General features: G+C 43.3%; 2 protein-coding genes and 1 pseudogene across 2 annotated transcripts in view; 1 reads left to right on the forward strand and 2 right to left on the reverse strand.

The window, feature by feature from the left end:
• Positions 1-1,671: 1,671 nt before the first annotated feature.
• On the reverse strand, positions 1,672-4,224 carry LOC135572334 (C-type lectin domain family 1 member A-like; annotated as a pseudogene).
• A 1,361-nt stretch (positions 4,225-5,585) lies between these two features.
• Positions 5,586-18,171, reverse strand: LOC115132579 (neuronal pentraxin-1-like). The gene is made up of 8 exons (XM_065020502.1): positions 17,676-18,171; positions 17,155-17,359; positions 14,640-15,729; positions 13,522-13,729; positions 13,021-13,296; positions 12,627-12,877; positions 9,373-9,552; positions 5,586-8,474 (listed from the first exon to the last, which is right to left on the reverse strand). Exons 3-8 carry the CDS (start codon positions 15,381-15,383, stop codon positions 8,265-8,267), a joined length of 1,869 nt encoding a protein of 622 aa, XP_064876574.1. The 5' UTR covers positions 15,384-15,729; positions 17,155-17,359; positions 17,676-18,171; the 3' UTR covers positions 5,586-8,264.
• Positions 6,678-22,668, forward strand: part of LOC115131653 (voltage-dependent calcium channel gamma-6 subunit-like) — a 43,197-nt gene continuing 27,206 nt past the window's right edge. The window contains exon 1 of the mRNA XM_029663525.2: positions 6,678-6,744. The gene's annotated coding sequence lies outside the window, so the exon portion shown is untranslated. The remainder of the gene's footprint in view (positions 6,745-22,668) is intronic.

A 22,668-nucleotide genomic window follows, 5' to 3' on the forward strand; every position in this document is an offset into this window, starting at 1 on the left:
CTCTACAAGTAGGGTGAGTCAAATGTTTTCTCTACTTGCACGGGCACGCGCACACACACAAATCATTTCCATGGACATCCACATTGTATTTAGTTTACATTGATTGGATTAAATAGTTTTTGGTATCTTTTAGTTGTCACTGTATTAGACTAAGCATAGGTGATTTGTCACGACTCCGACCGAAGGACACTCCCCTTCCCGTTCGGGTGGCGCTCGGCGGTCGTCGTCACCGGCCTACTAGCTGCTACTGATTATTTTCTCCCCCTCCTTATTTATGTGTTGATTGAGTGCACCTGTTTTGAGTTAGGTAGTAAGGCTTTATTAGTCAGCCGGCCCGCAGTGTTCCTTGTGCGGGATTAATTATTGTGACCGTCTGTTTAGTGTACTTGTGTGCACGTCTATGGGTTTTGTGTTTTCCCATTTTGTGGGTTTTCCCTGGACAGATTAAGTCCCCCTGTTTGGGACATTTGTTTGTTCATTACGCCCTGTGTGTTCGTGAGGGTTGGCTTATGTTCGCCGTTTGTCTGTGCATTAAAATAGCACTCACCTGAACTCTCTGCGCCTGACTCCTCACCCACTACACTCAGATCGTTACATGATTAGATTATGTTGAAATTGTGCTGGAATAGTGGAGGTATCTCTGTGTTTTTTTGCGACTTCTGGTAACTCTCCGTGGTTCTAAATTAATCGTAGTTTAGTAGTCTGAAATTTTCAGAACCATTTCCTTGCTTGACCATTGGGCGGCAGGGTAGCCTAGTGGTTAGAGCGTTGGACTAGTAACCGGAAGGTTGCAAGGTCGAACCCCCGAGCTGACAAGGTACAAATCTGTCGTTCTGCCCCTGAACAGGCAGTTAACCCACTGTTCCTAGGCCGTCATTGAAAATAAGAATTAGTTCTTTACTGACCTGCCTAGTTAAATAAAATAAATGCTGTAATATGCTAAACGTTTTGTTGACTTCACCGGATAGATTTTGCTCTCCGATTTTGTAATGAAACAAATGTATGGTGGAATTTATTCTGCCACTGTGTCTTCTTATTGTCTCCTTAGGCCTATAAATCATGGTGTCACGGCATATGAACTAACAGGTTATAGAGCAAACAACGCAATTATCACAACACACAGGTTGTAATATGGCATTTTGTTCTGTTTGTCTTTCTTCCTCCGGTGATTTTACCCACACACTGCTACTTCCAATAGGTGCCCTTCTTTGCGAGGCATTGGAAAACATCCCTGGTCTTTGTGGTTGACACTGTGTTTGAAATTCTCTGCTCGTCTGAAGGACCTTACAGATAATTGTGTGTGTGTACAGAGATGAGGTAGTCATTCAAAAATCATGTTAAACACTATTATTGCACACAGAGTGAGTCCATGCAACTTATTATGTGACTTGTTAAGCAAATGTTTACTCCTGAACTTATTTAGGCTTGCTGTAAGAAAGGGGTTGAATACTTATTGACGGAAGACATTTCAGTGATCAAAGAATCTCAGTTTAATCCATTTTAAATTCAGATTGTAACACAACAAAAAAATGAAAAAATCAGGGTCCCAAGAATCAATGGGTTTATATAATTAATTTAAAAGTCCCAAAATGGATGTAGGCTAGCAATTTTACGGCAACTTTATTTTCAGTTGTAGATACATTGCATAATTATCAATTAGGCCCACAAAAGACACATTGGATTTTTCATGCAATCATACTGCACTGACTGTGGCTACCCTAACCTCACACTATCTCAGAAGAGGAGAGGAGGGGAATGTCACTGCAGGGTGCCCTGGGTCTTCTCACAGATGGTCTTCAGGCTGTTCTTACACATGGTGGCGTACCAACCGGCCCTGTGGCTGTCTCCTTGCGACAGCTGGGCACACAGCTCTCTGGTGTCCCCCTTCTCTGGCTCGTGATACCAAGAAATATCCCAAAACCTGTAGAGGTAGGAGTCTCCATCAGTTTGACTTTTTTTTAAACAAAATAACCATGTACATTTGGTTACTCTGTCAAATAACCATCAATGCAGAATAATGCATCAGGAAATGGACGTATGGCAATAAATATGCTCTCTTCATGACCTTAACTAGGGACCTCATACAGTAAGTATCCTCATCTGATACTGTCATTTGAGGTCATGTAATCACAGTAATGCAGTCTCGAGTCTCGATACAAGACACCACGCCAAACGATAGAATTGAGATCCAAACTCAATTTCTGGACGATATTCCTATCCATTTACGGGACCTTTTTTTTTTAGCTTAAGACTACCTTCAGAGGCAAATCTTCTGTAACTATAAGTTACCCTTTTTCCACCGGGGAGTTGTCCACCCAGTGCCAGCCCCGCCTGGGTTACCGTTCTTCAGGCCGATCCAGTAGGAGTCTCCCTGGCTCAGCTCCTTGGCTCTCTTCCACGGGAAGATCTGAGAAAAATGCAACACTCAGATGGAGGCCTCAAAATAGACACGGCCCCACATTTTCGTAGAACTCCTAAATCTATTATTAACTTTAACTGAGGGTGTCAAATGTGATGTATTACACGGTGAATGCAATGCGTCTAAACATTCATGACCTGACCTTATAGATTATGTTCGTGTCTGTGTTAGGTCCACTGTATACTGTATAAAGGAATATCACAGCTTTGAGTGATAGGGCAGTCAATATATTTCTAATATTTCCAAGTAATTCTCAGTAAATCTCAGTTCTCTATTTACCTCCAAAGCTCCGGATCTTTTGAGGATTTCGATTTGTCATGATATAGGTTCTAAATCATCTCTTGATTCAAAAGGGATCCACTTTTGAGATGCAAATGAATACAGAATTGAGAAATAGGCTACGATGCAGTTCTCCAAAGAAACCTTAACGTATGCAGGTATCTTTGGGTGATGGGGTTCATGGCTCTCTCATACTCGCTCCTCCTCACTCTTCACCATGGCAAGGTTGCCCCCTACAGACAAGCAGTGGTACTGGCTGGAGATCCAGTTCTGTCTCTCCTGGGTGTAGAGGCAGCATCTCTCCCCAAAAGACTCCCATCCCTCTGGGCACGGCCTGCACTCACGCTCTGTGAAACAAGATTACGCCAGAGGTTACTCAGGGGTAATGGTGAACAGGGATGAAACAGGTTCCCTATGTAAAATAGGTTTTTCAATCTCTGTATCATCACCTGTATAAATACAATATTTCCTAAATATATCAATAAAAAATACTCCTAAAACCATCAAGCGGGGATTGTTTATGGTGGTACATGTCTACATCGACTAATCTGATACTAGCTAAAGAGATGCTGTTATTAGGATGCCAGGCCTAGCGCATGGGCCTAGTGTGATGCTACCCAATTTTCACGACTCTTGTCATTGTCAGCCATTTTGGAATTTTAAGTAGATCCTGGTTATCCTTCATCATCTTTTCTCTGCCTGTCCATATATTTAACAGTTTATTGGATTAGAGTATTTTTTCCCCCAGATAAAAACAACCTAAATGTCTGTGCTCACCACTGGGGGTGGTGACAGGACTGTACAGGTTGAGTGTTGGGTACTTGTGGAAGAGGAGGACGTAGGAGTTGTTCAGGGTGTTCAGCTTCTGAGTCAGGTCTTTGAGTCTGACCCACACGACCCCTTTGCCATGGATACAAAAAAAGTGAGGATGAGGTAGCAGAGAGAGCCAATTAAAAGGTCAAGTTAGGGTTAAAACCTCAAGTCTTGACCGTCCATAACAATGTAAATCAGTGGACTCCTATTTCTGACCCCTGAATCTTTTTAATAAAAAAATATGAGCTAATGAAACTCACAGTAGAAGGTCTGTAGGAGTGTGGCCACAGTCAGCAGAAAACAGCAGGGCAAGGTAATGTGATAACTGTCTGTACTGTGTATGCCACCAATCTGAGAGGGGGAAATATTTCAGACACATACAGTAATGTCAGTATAAACATGATGCATACTAAAAAAGTATAGCATTATGCTTTTTAGACATCAAACATGCAATAATCTGAACTTGATCTTGATCTTATTTCTTTGGATAAAATGTGCTATAATTTTATGATAATGGGATCACCTCTCACTGTTGACCCCTCCATCTTTTTAGGATGTAGCTGGCCCAGTTCAGACGCCCCATTCTCTCCTGGTCTTATGACTCCCATTCCCCCAGAGCAGTGGGAGACTGCTGGAGGCTGAAAATAGATCCAGCTCTCATGAGTTCCAATTCACAAATGAGCTTTGAGACAGTATGTCACCCTTAGCTTCATGCAAAGTACATTTGATAGCAAAACCTGTCAGGCTGGAGAAGTTTTGATTATGACCAAATACCCTTATTCAATTGTGTTGTTTGTGGACAACTTTATGTAGCTTGTGGTGACATTTCTGTTTAGAATATGCATGGTTGCCCAGGGCCCGGTTACCCAAAAGCATCTCAGGATCCTATGGTTCTAAAGATGAGCGTAGCCTTAAGATGTTTTTTAGGAAACCTGGCCCTAGTCTGTAAGTGTTGTCTTGGTCAGACCAATTCAATATGGCACCCAGAATAAAGATGTCAGCAAACAGTATCTAGGTCATAACGGAACGCAATGTACAGCCCCAAGACTTCTATTCAAATGCCCTCCGTGCTTAGATAACTATTGTTTTAAAATGCATTGCTTATCTATACTTTGACACCTACAGTGTTGCCAGACATTCCCCTTCTCCTCAATAATCCATAGTAATATCTGCTTCAACCGACGAGATTTATGTGCTATGTTTTGCTCTGAAGCGGACCCATTTCTAGGCTGTGTGAGAGTCTTGTTTTGGCAAATGAGAATCCCCAGTCATTTAAGACCGGCAGCAACAGGATCTGAATTCTTCCAACTGCACGCACCCCCTGCACTCTTATCATCTCTGTTCTCAACACAGGCAAAAATCAAGGCATACACAATTCCTGGGGGGGTTGAAAGTGCTATTCAACAAAAACATAGCCTTGGATCTGTGCACTAAGTTACTATTGTGACTCAATGCAGGCTACAGCTGTAGATTAGGCCCTGTAGCATTGCTATTGCTGTTGCATATTCCAAACCTAGCTGATATCATGCCCAAGCTTAGCCAAAAGTACATTTATTTTCGTATCATACTTTGTTAGATGATATGTGATTTCAACCGCTGATTGCTGCTTTAAAAGCATACAAAACAAAGCCGCAGCATTCTGACTCTGACTTGTGTTGGGTCTTTATGCCGTCATGACGATGTAGGCTACTGAACATACAGAACACCCTCCAAAGGCAACTAACACCCTCTTGTGGCAAACAAGTTGGACTCACTGAAGAATTCTTAATCATGAGTCATGCTGCTGTTTCCTTTGTGTGTAGCTCCCACCCATTACCCCTTTGGTGTTCACAGATCTGTAAAGGGACTGGATAAGTGTAAGCAATATATAGCAGTAGCTGCCCTTCACAGTATGCTACATGTTGGGATTTTTGTTACCCTGTGATGGCTGGTGCGGGTGCAAGCTTTTGCTCTATCCAAGCAGTAACACATCCGATTCTACTAATCACAGTTTTTTAACAAATATTATTCGTCTTCATAAGACTGACCACCAATGAAAGAAAATACATGAAATACCCGTTCATGAAATATGCAATAATATTTACCAGAGTTAGTCCATTTATTTCTTGTTTACGTTTTACGATTCATCTTATAGTTTTGGCTTACATACACAGGAAAGGGACTTTTTGAACAAATACACAGACATGAATAAATAAAAGGTTGTTCAATATTTACAGACAAGAAAAACTAAGCTATTGAGAATTTCTTTATATACAGATAAAATGTATACCAAAGGCGAGATTATACAAACTTTATGGAAGCAACGTAGATTCTGATGGTGAAACTGCATTCAATGCTATGTTTAAACTGCATTTTATCCAATTGTATTAGCATTTATTAATCAATCATCTTTTTTAAATGTAATGAATTAGAAACATACACACAAAATGTTGGGAAACATTACATACATATAGCCCACTATCAGGAAAATAAACTGGAGCATGTTTTTTTTTAATGCTCATCTTGGCATTATAAACTCTTATAAAACAATCCATACCACTATGTCCTCTCACAAAGGTGCATTAACAAATATTTACTAACATACTGTAATGGTTGTAATGATTATTAGCAACAGGGGGCTATGTCCAGCCAAGGTCTGTACTATCACCATGGCAACAACAGACCCTTTTACCAAAGATTTTTATAACTAGCCCAAGATAGACCAGAGCCTTTTATTTTCAATGGGAGCAAATGAATCATAGTGGGCAGAACCAAGCAAGAATATGGACGGAACCAAGCACTAGCTAGCGAGATCCTATTGGCGAATTCTAGTATTTATTTGCATATTTACATTAGGGAACGACTACTTTGTGAAGTGTGCAATAACTCAATTCGCCCTTGCACTCCTTCTAAACAATGCAGTTATTTGAAACTTTGGCAAAGGGTAAAGTTTACAAGACGTTGTCCACTCTGTTTGTTACAGATTACAGAAAACTGTATCGAGTTCAAATGTTTCATCAAGGAAAGAATTTGCAAAATGTCAGCCAAAATCCATCTGGCTCCATCTTCTCCCAATGCCAGCCACTGGGCTTCCTCTCATCACCATATCTGGTAGTGAGTGGAAACAGCAACCGGATGCTTCACATTTATCCATCCCGTGAAATATCTGTCTCATTGTTCTGTGCTTTTACGATCAGTGTTCATGTGAAACAATGAGACGATAGACAGTCCGAACTTAATACACTGAAATGGGGGTAAGTGAACTAATAAAATTAATTCCTCATTTGTATGCTGTACAGACAGATAAGGGATGGACGTATACACTGAAAGGATAGATAAGGAAAGGATGTGTTGTGTACAATAAGTTATACTTACCAAAAATGTAATGTGTGTATTTGTTTATGCAATTTCACAGTTGATATTCAATACATTGGCTATATTTTTCAGATTCGTATAAGTATTTTACATGCATTAAAAACACAAGACCCAACTAATAAAAAGCAACAGATTTTTTAGAGCATTACAGCATTAAATTTTTGTTTCCAAGCTGTTTTGTGTGCATGTGTGAATTTAGCCTATTTGAGAGCATGTGTATGCTACTGACAGCACGGAAATAGTCTGGATCTGGGTCAGAGCTCTACTTGTCAGGTAAATCCCACTGTAAGCACCAGGTTACCATGGAGATGTCAGCATTACCTCAGAACTCTTGACAGCCAGTTAACCTGTATTTATGTGGGCACCTGTCCACAAGTCAGACTTGACAATGTCAACTCTGCTGTTGCATTAAACCTGGCAGCCATTTCAGACACACTCATAGAAATATGTCGAAACCAAACCCACAAGTTTTGCTGTGTTAAAACAGACATTCCAGCTTACAAAATGTCCACCTTTTTAACATTTTATTAAAACACATGTACTTACAAAAATATGTTTCCGCAAACAGACAAAGCAAACTCCTTTAACCAAAAGCAGAGCACCATCAGCTATTTGTAGAGCTAAGTTCCTGTGAAAAATCCAGTGGAATGTTGATCAGTTGCATGTGTGTACAACACAGTAGTAGAAAACAGGCCTCTAAAATCTCTGGTAGAGTCGGGACAGGCTAAAAGTCTCAAAACAACATCCCTAGAGGAGCTCCTCCCATCTTCATGTTCAAAAAAATACTACGTAATCCCTCACATTCAACCATCAAATCTTTATCAATGTCTTCCAACTCATACACTTGCCATCTGCAGGGCTCTGTTTTCAGTGCCTTTAGGTTGTTCATTCCATACTGTCCAAAGTTGGTTGATGAGCATTCTACCTCAGTGCTTTCCTTTTTATCACTGGTATCATCCTGATCACCAGTCAAAAACAGAAAGACGAACAAATAACACCTGGACTATTGTGACTTTGAGAACCATATCCAGGCGTAATACGTCCCAGAAAAAAAGGTTTTGATTCTTTGAACACCTGACTGATGAAGGGCTTTGCTAAGGCCGGGGCATACATGGATGGACCCATCTAGAGACAGGGAATCCTATTACCTGTACTGGATCTCGGGAGCAGCTGTAGTCATGACCATTCGGTTATATCCAGCCGTTGCTCTTTTAAAGTCCTCTCAGTTCCTCGGCCCAGCGAGGGGGAAGGCAGAACAGAGAGGAAATGGATGGCAAAAATAGCAGAATGTCTCTGCAGTGTAGCGCACAGAGCCCTTGCTGCCACACCGTACAGCTGGTTGACTGACATCATGGGCTTGGTGATCAGACATTTTTAATGAGGCAGAGTGGGGTAGTGCTTAGTGGCAGGGGTCGAAGGGGTATTTGGTGACCCCACCGTGAAGCTCAACCACTGCCTCTGTCCAGGTGATGAGGTCACCGGCCATGTGACCTCCACAGGAAGCCTGGCTGTAGATTTCATTGGGCGTGAGAACGCGGGACCACAACTGGAGGTCTGACATTTCACCCACGAAGGACTGGGTGGCGTCAAATCGGCCACCTAGGGCGTCCTGTTAGGAAAGCACAGCATTATTATTAAGTGTAAAGGCCCACAAAACATGAACAAGAACAATTATCCCACAGTAAACGATGAAGACGCAATTATTTAAACAGATGTCTGAGTTTTCCACCTTTTTAATTCCTTTAAAACAAGGTTGGTTAGTCACTAACAATGTTCTAAAACTAGGCAGTTCAGATCAATCAACCTTCGTTCTTAAACCTTCTCATGACCTAGTGTCATGTTAAGGTTAGGCTTAAGGGGAAGGTTTAACTAACATGCCAAGTAGCAAAAAAGTAGTAAGTAGTTGCAAAATTGCTAATTAGCTAAAATTGTCCATGATGATATTCTAACACGCAACCTTTGGGTTGCTAGACTTTTGCATTATATGCCCACCCATCCCCTATCCACCCCTACTAACCACCCTACTTTTGTTTTAGCCTTAAGTAAACTTCTGTCTAATGTAACCATACCATACTAATTTGGGTGTCCCGGATTTACATTTACTATCTTACGTCTAGTCTATGAGACCAGGCTGGAATCTCTTGTCTAGAGCGACATACAGTTCTTACATTCATCTTAAGATAGCTAAGTGAGACAACCACATATCACAGTCACCAATGTACTGATTTCGAAGCTTAGTTTTTGGCAATAGCCTGTGTCTTCTCAGGACACAACTAGACGATAATCCGCTTTAACATGATTGTATTAACAGCTTTTAGTGTTTGCGAATCCTAAAATCAGCAAACACACACTGTAAGTGTGACAAGTAATTCCCTGCTGGCAACATTTTGTGTCAGCTGTGGGATCCAGTACTGATGTTTAGAAATGTACGGTTCCTATCCCAGCTTTTATATGTTCTTCAGAACTTTGAGTGTGAAAATTCATAGAAATAAAACGTAGAGTTGTACCTGTTCCTGGCCCAGAATAAAGACTCCACCAGGCTTGATGGGATGCCATGCAGATAGATTCTCTCCAGATCCCCTTTTTACACCGTCCTGGAAGGCCTCCCAATGCCCATCGTGTGTCGACCATGTCACGCACAGATGTTGCCACTTCCCATCCGTCATTGCCATGGGCAATGTCACTGCCTGTGCAAAGAAAATAGAGGCAATGGCATAATTAACTAATTGCATTGATTGATTGATTGGCTTAATCCAAAGAGTCTAAACAAAAGATTTCCGTGAGTAAAAAGAGCAAAGTCACTGCCTGTTCGGAGAAAGAGAGATTATTACCAGTTTAATTGACTGTCACAGAACAGGATATTAGTGTCATTGTCTTGGGCATTTAGAAAAATGACACCTTCAGAAGGTAAATTAAACACAAATGTTGTCTTTTTGTAAGGGAGATATTTTGTCAAAGATTTGCCAGGTTTTGTGAATAGGTACAAATAGCTCACCAATTGAAATGCGATGGCCTTCTTTTCTTTTGTGTCATATCCTTCAGGTGCCATAGCTAGGCATCTCCCAGGTTTAACCACCAAATCCCCTCTTGTCTGGGAGAAACCCTGACTCATGCTGAGGTATGGGCTCAGACCATGTGTCTATCCCCGTGTCCACCCTCTCATTAGACGTCTCTTCACATGACTGTGCTAGGTAAGCTGCTTGCCCTTTGCCCTCTGTGGTCTTATGCCATTAGGGAGGATGATAAATGAAGGCAGAACCACTGTCTCTCAGGAGGCAAGACTAGGTGAGAGCAGGCAGCAGGTGAACTGTAACTGCCTCCTGCCTCGCTCCTTGAGGACAGGAGATAAATCAAATTCCGGTGCCTGATCGGATAAGAGTGGAGTCACCTGACACTGAGGTGTAAGCTTGCTTGCCTTGAGGTGATTGATTTTCCACTTGTGCTGCCAATGGGGCAACTGACTGATAACATAAGCGCCGTCTTATTTAAAATTATGATTAAAAATGGTGAAACACTCCTTTCTAAATGCTATCAAATCAAAGTTTATTTGTCACGTGTGAATACAACAGGTGAAATGCTTACTTACAGGCTCTAACCAATAGTGCAAAAAAGGTATTAGGTGAACAATAGGTAAGTAAAGAAATAAAACAATAGTAAAAAGACAGGCTATATACAGTAGCGAGGCTATAAAAGTAGCGAGGCTACATACAGACACCAGTTAGTCAGGCTGATTGAGGTAGTATTTACATGTAGATACGGTTAAAGTGACTATGCATATATGATAAACAGAGAGTAGAAGCAGCGTAAAAAGAGGGCTGGGGGGTGGCACACAATGCAAATAGTCCGGGTAGCCATTTGATTACCTGTTCAGGATTCTTATGGCTTTGGGGTAAAAACTGTTGAGAAGCCTTTTTGTCCTAGACTTGGCACTCCGGTACCACGTGCCATGCAGTAGTAGAGAGAACAGTCTATGACTGGGGTGGCTGGGGACTTTGACAATTTTTAGGGCCTTCCTCTGACACCGCCTGGTGTAGAGGTCCTGGATGGCAGGCAGCTTAGCCCCAGTGATGTACTGGGCCGTACGCACTACCGTCTGTAGTGCCTTGCGGTCAGAGGCCGAGCAATTGCCGTACCGGGCAGTGATGCTCTCGATGTTGCAGCTGCAGAACCTTTTGAGGAACTCAGGACCCATGCCAAATCTTTTTAGTTTCCTGAGGGGGAATAGGCTTTGTTGTGCTCTCTTCACGACTGTCTTGGTGTGTTTGGACCATTCTAGTTTGTTGTTGATGTGGACACCAAGGAACTTGAAGCTCTCAACCTGCTCCACTACAGCCCCATCAATGAGAATGGGGGTGCGCTCTGTCCTCCTTTTCCTTTAGTCCACAATCATCTCCTTAGTCTTGGTTACGCTGAGGGATAGGTTGTTATTCTGGCACCACCCGGCCATGTCTCTGATCTCCTCCCTATAGGCTGTCTTGTCGTTGTCAGTGATCAGGCCTACCACTGGTGTCGTCTGCAAACTTAATGATGGTGTTGGAATCGTGCCTGGCCATGCAGTCGTGGGTGAACAGGGAGTACAGGAAGGGACTGAGCACGCACCCCTGTGGAGCTCCAGTGTTGAGAATCAGCGTGGCAGATGTGTTGCTACCTACCCTCACCACCTGGGAGCGGCCCGTCAGGAAGTCAAGATCCAGTTGCAGAGAGAGGTGTTTAGTCCCAGGGTCCTTCGCTTAGTGATGAGCTTTGAGGGTACTATGGTGTTGAACGCTGAGCTGTAGTCAATGAGTAGCATTCTCACATAAGTGTTCCTTTTGTCCAGGTGGGAAAGGGCAGTGTGGAGTGCAATAGAGATTGCATCATCTGTGGATCTGTTTGGGAGGTATGCAAATTGGAGTGGGTCTAGGGTTTCTGGGATAATGGTGTTGATGTGAGCCATGACCAGGTTTTCAAAGCACTTCATGGCTACAGACGTGAGTGCTACGGGTCAGTAGTCATTTAGGCAGGTTACCTTAGTGTTCTTAGGCACAGGGACTATGGTGGTCTGCTTGAAACATGTTGGTATTATAGACTCAATCAGGGATATGTTGACAATGTCAGTGAAGACACCTGCCAGTTGATCAGCACATGCCCGGAGCACATGTCCTGGTAATCCGTTTGGCCCTGCAGCCTTGTGTATGTTGACCTGTTTCTAGGTCTTACTCACGTCGGCTACGGAGAGCGTGATCACACAGTCGTCCGGAACTGCTGATGCTGTCATGCATGCCTCAGTGTTGCTTGCCTCGAAGCGAGCATAGAAGTGATGTAGCTCGTCTGGTAGGCTCGTGTCACTGGGCAGCTCACGGCTGTGCTTCCCTTTGTAGTCTGTAATAGTTTGCAAGCCCTGCCACATAAGACGAGCGTCGGAGCCGGTGTAGTATGACTCAATCTTAACCCTGTATTGATGCTTTTCTTATGTGTTTGATGGTTCGTCGCAGGGCATACCAGGATTTCTTGTAAGCTTCCGGGTTAGAGTCCCACACCTTGAAAGCGGCAGCTCTACCCTTTAGCTCAGTGCGAATGTTGCCTGTAATCCATGGCTTCTGGTTGGGGTATGTACGTACAGTCATTGTATGACACATCACATTATGACACATCACAGTAGGAAACCTTATAGTAGGAGAGTGTATGTGTGTAAGAAGTGAGGACAAAGATATAGATCTTCACAAATTGGTCACTAGGGGCACAACGTGAAAGTATGTAAAATAATCAATCATGCTCTTACCTTGTCGTTGACCAGTAGTTCCATGGGGTTGTTGCCCCATTCGATCAGAACCAGTTCGTTGGCCTGTCCCGGTACAGAGTAGGAGAAGGGAGTGCCGAGGCCAGGCCCTGATCCCCCTTTTATCCAGAGGCAGACAGTGAGGGCGAAGATTTCGTTGAGCAGGGTCCTCTTTATTTTTCCATATATGTAGTTAGTGCGCATAGGGAAGCCAATCTGGAAAGCATCCGGACTATTTGGCTTTTTCCGGGTACCTGTTAGGGTACAAGACAGCAAAATATGAGCAATGAACAGCTGATACTGAGTATTTGTACCTGCAAATACAACTAGGCATGCATGATATAACTTGGAAAATAGTATACAGTGTCAAAGTGGGTTATTATCAGAGTTTCAATACCAGGGTCAGTGTTCCTGTGGTTAAGGTGGCTCAGCACAGTTTCAAGCTTGTTGTGTCCACGGCCAAGAGGTCTTGGAGCCGGCGGCTTGCTGTTATAGGATGGACGAGGATGATGGCCATGGTCGTCGTTGCCATGGTGACCATCGTCACTGTGACCGTTTCCATGGTGGTCATCATGGTGGTCATCGTGAAGATCATCATGGTGGTCATCGTGGTGAAGGTCATGATGGTCATCATGGTGTTCGCCATGACGGTCGTTGTGATGGTCATCATGGTGTTCGCCATTGTGGTCGTTATGGTGGGTGTCATGGCGGCTATGGCTACGATCATAATGGCGGTCATAGTGTCGGTCATGGCGACTGTTTTGACGGTTGTTGTGGCGGTTGTTGTGGCGGGTGGGGGTGGGGGTGCGGGTCTCGTGGTGGTCATCATGGTGATCGTCGTGGTCACTGGGTCCATGGTGGTCATCGTGTCGATCATCATGATGGTGGTCGGGTCCATGTTGGTCTTCGTGGTGGTCGTCATGATGGTCATCGTGGTGGTCGTCATGGTGGTCATCGTGGTGGTCGTCATGGTGGTCATCGTGGTGGTCGTCATGGTGACCATGATGCCCACCGTAGTGATTGTTGAGCTGCTTCTCAAGTGCATTGATTTTGCGTTGCAGGAGGTCTCTCAGTGAGCTTGAATAGGAGCTGGAGGAATTCCTGGCCTGGAGAAAGAGAGAAAATGATTAATAGTTACAATTGGAAATGTTTGCATGCCTTATTATTAGTCCATGTGCTTTGTTATTCAAACTTAGATAGATAGAAGTGTCCATTCTCATTTTCATTGTCACAATGTAAGAAATCAACATTTGAAGAAATGTCTTGGACAATTATTCTTTTGGATGGAAATTTAGGAGAACTTGGTGTGGAAAAATGTAACTTTTGAATTTCCCTGTTGTAAAACACTAAATCGACAGATATATTGGTGTTGGTCAGTTTTGTCCCACAAAATATCTGAATCGTTATCGGACCCCAAAGAAAACATAGGTTGGGCTCTACTTTCTATGAACCACCAGTGTTATTAACTGTTAGTAGTACTTGTATAGGATATAAGCCTATAGCATGTCTCATAGCAAGTCTTACAATTCATTATAGAGTGCTAGAATCACTTTAAGAAAATGGGTGAGAAACAAAAAATGATCTTTCGGAATCCCCAAAATGTTGGTCAAATAAGTTGGATTTTGTATATACAGGAACTTCCTTGATTCATGGGAAAATAAAGACAATAAAAAGTTGGTTGTTAGTGTCAATGGTCATATGTCATACAATCACTCAACAAGACCTTCTCCTAGGCTTCATGAATTCCCATGGGATCAGTGCAATATATCCTCTAGGGTGAGAGTCAGGATAATTAACTAATCAACTTAGGTCTTCCTACGCATGCACATGGATGGAGCTTGGGCTGTAGGCCACGGCGTGAGAGAAAGCTGGAGCACCCATTGTCGTGCTTCATTTCAGGTCAGTTGCGAGACACAGTGCCCCGTAGTGACGCATAAGATAACCTAAATTCACACAAAGGAACAATAAGCTTCCTATCCCTCTTCCTACTCAACCTTTGTTGTTGTTCCCACTGACCTGCAAGTTCTCCAGCCTCTCCTTGAGTGTCTGTAGCGTTTTCCTAGTTTTCTCAGGGGAGAAGGCCCCATGCTTGCTCCCAGCGTTGTCCTTCCCTCGGTGGTGTGGGTCCGATCGATGTCCATTGTTCAGTGGGTAGTGTGGATCCCCGTGGTGGTCAGCATCATGGTAGGCGTGGTGCGAGCTCGGGTGATGGGTGTTGAGACGCGGGGTTCCATGGTGGTTGTCGTGATGGTCATCGTGATGACCCACCCCCCGGCCAAAGCCCTCACAGAGTGTCAGCTTGGCAGTCAGTTCCCTGATCGTCTCCCGCTGGTCTAAGATGGTCTCCTTTTGCCGCACCAGGCTCTCGCGAAGGTGCAGGATGGTGGATTTGGCCTCGTCTGATATTCCTATCCCCATCCCCATCGACCTCCTGCCGTTACCATTGGCCGCCCCTGCAGCAGGTCCATGATGCCCATTAGTGCTGGGTCTGTCGTGAGCAGGTCCGTGTGCTGCCCCGCCTGGTGTGAAGCAGCTTGGGTCTGCATCCGCTGGAATCGGGGTACAAACAAACTTTGGCTGGGCTCCATAGTCATAGTCTAATCCCGGCAAACTAACAACAGCCACCGAGGAAGATATGAGAGTATAAAGGAGTAGAGAAAAAAGAGGCAAAGAGGGTAGGATGAAAACTGGGAGTACTCCACTCCAACGCACTTTCACTTTAGGCAAAAGCATCAGGGGTGGAATGGCGTTGTCGGGCATATTTTCGTTCCCTCCTGTCAAGGGAGACTGTCCTTCCACGCTTTATTTTTGGTGTGATGTATACCACGAGTAGAGGTCATTTGGAGCGGATGGCAAGCTGATTTGACACATGGCAAAACAGTCCAAAATCCCCTGTCCAACAGGGTAAATTCCTTCAAGAAGTGTTCCAACACGCAGGACCTTGTGCCAAAGCCCTTTGTGCCAAATTCCTTTTCCTCTGTTCAGGGACGAGGGGTCTGCCTCCAGGTGGTCCCTCGTGGCACAGCGTGCCTCCTGTGTTCGGCAGCCAAAATAATCCCTTTATAGCCGGCTTCTATCTATCCGTGAGGGCCGATGGTGCTTCCATCTGGAAGGAAAAGACAAAAGGCGATAAGTCATAAATGTCATTGGCACTTTAAAAGCTTAATTGGAAATACTTTTTTTTAAGTCTTGAGAAATGCTATCACTTCAGTGAGTAGACAACAGCAACATACGAGGGCATGATCAGAAGTACATTGATATACTGAACAGTAACAGAGCAATAGGATGGCGATGACAGAACTCGAGCAGAGCAGCGGTGGGGAGTAATGGAGCTAGGGTCATAAACAATGAAACTACAATTATTTAGTCAGTCACCGCTATTGGTTTTCAATGAGCCAGCAATGGCCTTCAGTGAATGATGCCAACTGCATCAACTGAGAACCCCCCTGGGCAGTGTAATCAGATTACAAGGCAGTCATCAGGATGCAGTTAAATGAATGATGGTTTTCATTTTAATGTGGGCAGGCAGGCAGTTTACTATGCAGGGCCAGGAGGTTATTCATAGTGGAACAACAAGGGAACAGTTGTGCGAGACAAGGGGCTGTCACCAAAGAATCTATATTGAAAGAGCCGCAAATAATGCCAGTGTGATTGAGGTGGTGTGTACAGACTAGGATACAGTAGCACCGTAGCCCTGAGTTACAATGTACAGTAATGGAAAGAACTGCTCTTGACCAGGGATATAGTAGGTTGTTTATGCACATGTTTATCTGGGGAATGGCATTTACTGACCTATTACGCAAAGTTAGCATTGTTAGCGTTTATATGTTATTCCTAATCAGAGATTGTATTCCATCAAACCACCTAAATGACTTCAGCAAACATTCTAAGAGTAGGTATAAGGCCTCAATTAATCCAGCACTTCCTGAATAGGAGGTCAGACAGAAAGTGAGGCAAAACCAGGAGAAGGTAACAGAGAGCACAAAGGACACTTTCTTATAAGGCTCTTACCCATCCCAATGACTATCATCAAGTCACCACGCCTACCGATAGGCCTACTTCTTAAAATATAATCCCCAGTCCTATATTTTGACGAGATTAATACATACAATATACATTTGTCAATGTCAAGTTGGCAATTCTTTATATCAGCAAGCTATATTTCTATCTACAGTGTAGTAGACAAAGAATGTGTTTAACCATTTTGCTTACTGTAAATTTACAGCAGTAAGGAAAATAGTATTGTAACATACATCTCTGCTGTAAAGCAAAATTACAGTATTAAGTTTGGTGCCTGTATAATGCTGTAAAAGTAGTAAAATTCTCCCTAAAATCAAAATGTAAGAAAAATACATTTATTCAAATTGGTAAAAACATTAACAAATCAACAACAGAATTGACAATAGAGGTAAGAATTGTTAACACATATGTAACCAAATAAGATCATCATTACAACACTAATTTAAAAACTACATTGTGTGGGGGAGAGAGTGAGACAAAGAGAGAGAGAGGAAGATGGAGTTAATTGTACCCAAGATGGAGATTGGGTACAATCCTAGATCCATGGTCATCAGAGCAACTATTCAGGGTAAGGGGGTTTAGAGGCGCTGAAACACACAACGGAACAGTTTGGACTGGAGAGCAGATAGGAGAGAGAAGTCAGCCCTGCATCAGGTGTTCCTCATGGGGCTCCGTAACAATCATCCTCAGTTCTGATTTGTCAGCTCTTCTCACCCCTAGGACAAGCATAGACAAATTAAGAATAGAATGAGAGGCAAGGAGCACCAGAGCTGTTACTCTGTGGGTAAAAAGATAGGTGACAAGGGACATAATCAAGCCAGTGTCGTGTGTGTATGTGTCACAGGAGGTTGGTGGCACATTAATTGGAGATGACGTGCTCATGGCTGGAGCTGAATCAGTGGAATGGTATCAAATACACCAAATACATGTTCTCCATGTGTTTGATGCCATTCCACTAACTCTGTTCCAGCCATTGTTATGAGCCGTCCTCCCCTCAGCATCCACTGGTGTGTGTGTGTGTACTGTACTTACCTCACTAGAGGTCTTCATTCAAACTCAGTGAGCTCTTGGAAGAATGGGGCACGGTAGGGGTTGACACATCTTCAGGATTCATCATCTTGGGTTGATTCCAACCTGTACAGCCATATATCCAATTTAGTTTATGAAATCAATTGAGCTATTGAAGAAATACACATAAGACAGCTAGATACACCTATCTCAAACCCTAGCTAACTAATAAAACATAGCTATAGCCTACACAACATCACAGGTGATTTTACCAGACTCAAAACATTTTCCTTCATTTCCGTGCCACTTAATGTTTGTATACTACTGGTAAAGTGAACAGGTTTAGCTAATACTGTAGCATTATGGAACAATGTTGTTGAGAGGTTGTACGGACACGGACGTGTCACACGGTTGTGACAGCTAAGGAGGACATGGTCCCGGTGTTGTTGTCATTCATGCTCTTCCCCTTAGAGTAGACTGTATCACGATGACATCTAGATGGCTACCAATATTCATTATTTATTGTGTAGGCTGCTATCCTACTTGAAATCTAAAATATATATTTTTAAATTGGCCACGTTACTAGCTACCGCCGGCAACACTGTGATAGAGCTGAAGCCCATCATCACAACAATTATTATTTGGGTAATTTATTTTCTACGTCGCACAGCAAGATATTTACAAAGCAATTTAGAGCAGACTGAAATGGATTGTGTCAACTTGAGCTAGCTAACTAGCTAGCTAAGTTAGCTAAAAAAAAAAAAACATGCAGTAATTCCACGTTGGCTAGCAATAAAATAACTTATTTATAAGTCAACGTACAATACCTACCCAGTAGCTGCTGAACATTTTCTTCCAATTCACAGCAGCTTCAAAAATACATTTAGTAAAATAGTCTGATATTCATGTGTCTCACCAGACAGCATGAGGTTAGCGCCTGAAAGTGATCATTTGAATCTACAGCAGGCATAAGCTATTACAATAAAGAAATACAGTAGGTTTGATTTTTTACAGGAGGCGTCCAATTACAGTTAATAACAGTATTTTGTTCAGCATTTACCCATTATGCAGTGCAATCTACAGCATTAATGCTGTAAAACAGATTTACAGTATTTTACTGTGCACGCTACAATGTTTTACTATTGAAATGACAGAAAAGTCTTAGTCTAGTGAAAGATTCTGGTAATTGCTCAGATTTTCAATTCATCCAGAGTGAGATGAACTCGTGGATACCATTTATGTCTCAGATTGCAGCCTAAATAAATGCTTCAAAGAGTTCAAGCAACAGACACATCTCAACATCAACTGTTCAGAGGAAGCTGCGTGAATCAGGCTTTCATGGTTGAATTGCTGCACAGAAACCACTACTAAAGGACACCGATAATAAGAAGAGACTTGATTGGGCCAAGAAACACAGCAATGGACATTAGACTGGTGGAAATCTGTCCTTGGGCTGAGGAGTTCAATTTTTTTATATTTTTGGTTCCAACTGCTGTGTCTTTGTGAGATGCAGAGTAGGTGAACGGATGATCTCCGCATGTGTAGTTCCCACTGTGAAGCATGGAGGAGGACGTGTGATGGTGTGGGGGTCCTTTGCTGGTGATTTATTTTGAATTCAAGGCACACTGCAGCAATATGATATCCCATCTGGTTTACACTTAGTGGGACTATCATTTGTTTTTCAACAGGACAATGACCCAACACATCTCCAGGCTGTGTAAGGGCTATTTGACCAAGGAGAGTGATGGAGTGCTGCATCAGATGACTTGGCCTCTACAATCACCCGACCTCAACCTGGTTGAGATGGTTTGGGATGAATGGGACAGTAGAGTGAAGGAAAAGCAGCCAACAAGTGCTCAGCATATGTGGGAACTCCTTCAAGACTGTTGGAAAAGCATTCCAGTTGAAGCTGGTTGAGAGAATGCCAAGAGTGTGCAAAGCTGTAATCAATGCAAAGGATGGCTACTTTGAAGAATCTAAAATCAAAAATATACACTGCTCAAGAAAATAAAGGGAACACTTAAACAACACAATGTAACTCCAAGTCAATCACACTTCTGTGAAATCAAACTGTCCACTTAGGAAGCAACACTGATTGACAATAAATTTCACATGCTGTTGTGCAAATGGAATAGACAACAGGTGGAAATTATAGGCAATTAGCAAGACACCCCCAATAAAGGAGTGGTTCTGCAGGTGATAACCACAGACCACTTCTCAGTTCCTATGCTTCCTGGCTGATGTTTTGGTCACTTTTGAATGCTGGCGGTGCTTTCACTCTAGTGGTGAGACGGAGTCACATGAGACGGAGTCTACAACCCACACAAGTGGCTCAGGTAGTGCAGCTCATCCAGGATGGCACATCAATGCGAGCTGTGGCAAGAAGGTTTGCTGTGTCTGTCAGCATAGTGTCCAGAGCATGGAGGCGCAACCAGGAGACAGGCCAGTACATCAGGAGATGTGGAGGAGGCCGTAGGAGGGCAACAACCCAGCAGCAGGACCGCTACCTCCGCCTTTGTGCAAGGAGGAGCAGGAGGAGCACTGCCAGAGCCCTGCAAAATGACCTCCAGCAGGCCACAAATGTGCATGTGTCTGCTCAAACGGTCAGAAACAGACTCCATGAGGGTGGTATGAGGGCCCGACGTCCACAGGTGGGAGTTGTGCTTACAGCCCAACACCGTGCAGGACATTTGGCATTTGCCAGAGAACACCAAGATTGGCAAATTCGCCACTGGCGCCCTGTGCTATTCACAGATGAAAGCAGGTTCACACTGAGCACATGTGACAGACGTGACAGTCTGGAGACGCCGTGGAGAACGTTCTGCTGCCTGCAACATCCTCCAGCATGACTGGTTTGGAGGTGAGTCAGTCATGGTGTGGGGTGGCATTTCTTTGGGGGGCCACACAGCCCTCCATGTGCTCGCCAGAGGTAGCCTGACTGCCATTAGGTACCGAGATGAGATCCTCAGACCCCTTGTGAGCACATCTGGGACATCATGTCTCGCTCCATCCACCAACGCCACGTTGCACCACAGACTGTCCAGGAGTTGGCGGATGCTTTAGTCCAGGTCTGGGAGGAGATCCCTCAGGAGACCATCCGCCACCTCATCAGGAGCATGCCCAGGCGTTGTAGGGAGGTCATACAGGCACGTGAAGGCCACACACACTACTGAGCCTCATTTTGACTTGTTTTAAGGACATTACATCAAAGATAAAGGGCCTCATTGGCAAAATCCTGAAGTATCCCTTTAATAAAGTCAATGGAATGACAAAATGTTATTGTTTTGGGTGATTACCTACGCACAAAGAATCTTCCCAAGCCTTGGCAAGTCCAAAGTCTTCTGACCCGGAGGGACTTTCCTCCTCTAAAGGTTGACTCACTAATAGGATTCCCAGGATTAAAACCTGATGGTAGGGCAGAGGATTGGCCCTGGCCTGCTCACTTCAGAAAGTCAAAGCATGGGTCAGAAGAAGCTGGGCCAGTCTACAGGCCACAAGCCAATTCAGGCCAGATGTCTCCATATGCCCTGTCCTGTTGCTTTTAAGAAGCTTTTCCTCCTCGTGCCCTGCTGTGCTTGACTCATGCCCCACGTCATGCGTATTGAACATGGCTGATTGGCATGTAAACTTGGCACAGTGATTCTCCCTGTTGCTTGAACGAGACTAATGAAAGCCTGTGATCAATTAGAAAGAGTAGAGAGGAGACAAGGGTTAACCTTGACGCAATATATAGAATACGCTAGAATATAACTGCTCACAGAGTATTTGCAAATATTTGCACTCCACAAATAATGTCATAGAATAAGTGTTCAGTATACTATAGGTGCTAAGAATGGTACACAATTTCCTTTAACCTAAATCTAAATTAAAGTTTTAAAATTGTACAATATATCACTTCATGGGTTTGTATCATATAATATATTGTATCATGGGTATATACTTAGCACATTAACTGTGTAGAAATAGAAATAAAGCCTTAAAACCTTTTGCGCTCAACACTGAAAGGACAATTGTCACTTTTCAACCTCATATTCATAATCTCCAGCACCAAACCAGTGTCTGCATATGTGAAACAGCTCGTTTCTATGATCTGTGGTTAAAAAGTCCCCCTAAAAATTCTTCTCTGTGACATCACAGGACAGGATTAAACGTTTTTTAAAAACAGTGATTTTCAAAACCTGCAACAAGTTTCCAGTCCAAGGGAGGGTATTCTCTTGCTCCCCATGTCACCGCTAATCTCAGTGTTTGAAAGTCACTGTTTTTAAAATGTTTTAACTTTTGATTGTCATTTTTTACTTTATATTTTCATGAAAATGAGGTTGAAAAATGGTGGAGTTGCCTTTTAACACGTACAGTGTGGCCTTATTCATTCTCTGGGCACCACTGTACCATACCCCTCTGTGCTACCCCCGACTGTGTAGCACAATTACAGTGTACCACCACAGACTGGTCCATCCATGTAATTACTAAAACAGTCTAAGTGGGACCCATGCTGTTTCCAACAAGTGTTTTGTTAAACATTAGTAACAGGAACATGTGATCAACAGACCCTTAATTTTGGCTTGTTAAACATGCTTGCTGATAACACTTCATATAAATAGGCTGAGCCGTGTTAACCTCACTGCAAGGGTTAAAGCAAAGGTCTAAAAGTTGTGCCCGAATTAACCTCAACCATGACACGATGTGACATTCACCGCTGGGCAGCTACAGTATCAGGATCCTGCAGGACATGTGTCTCCTGTACAACTGTATACCATGCCTTCAAAAACTCCAAGTGTGTTAAGAATAAAATACAGACACTTAATCTGACCATAGATTAGTTGAAGCTGCAGAAGAGCCAATGTTTCATTGTAATCCACAGAGGACAGGAAATTATCAATCTTTCGTTCTAAAATAACTTGTGAAATGCAGTTATGACCAATAAGAAATATCTGGAACAAATAAATAATTGGTTCTGTATCACCACAAGTAAGTAGAGATGCCAAATATTTCAAGTTGTCAAAGGTGGGCCTGTGTC

Source organism: Oncorhynchus nerka, linkage group LG7, assembly GCF_034236695.1.
Source record: "Oncorhynchus nerka isolate Pitt River linkage group LG7, Oner_Uvic_2.0, whole genome shotgun sequence".
In the NCBI taxonomy this organism is placed as follows: domain Eukaryota; kingdom Metazoa; phylum Chordata; class Actinopteri; order Salmoniformes; family Salmonidae; genus Oncorhynchus; species Oncorhynchus nerka.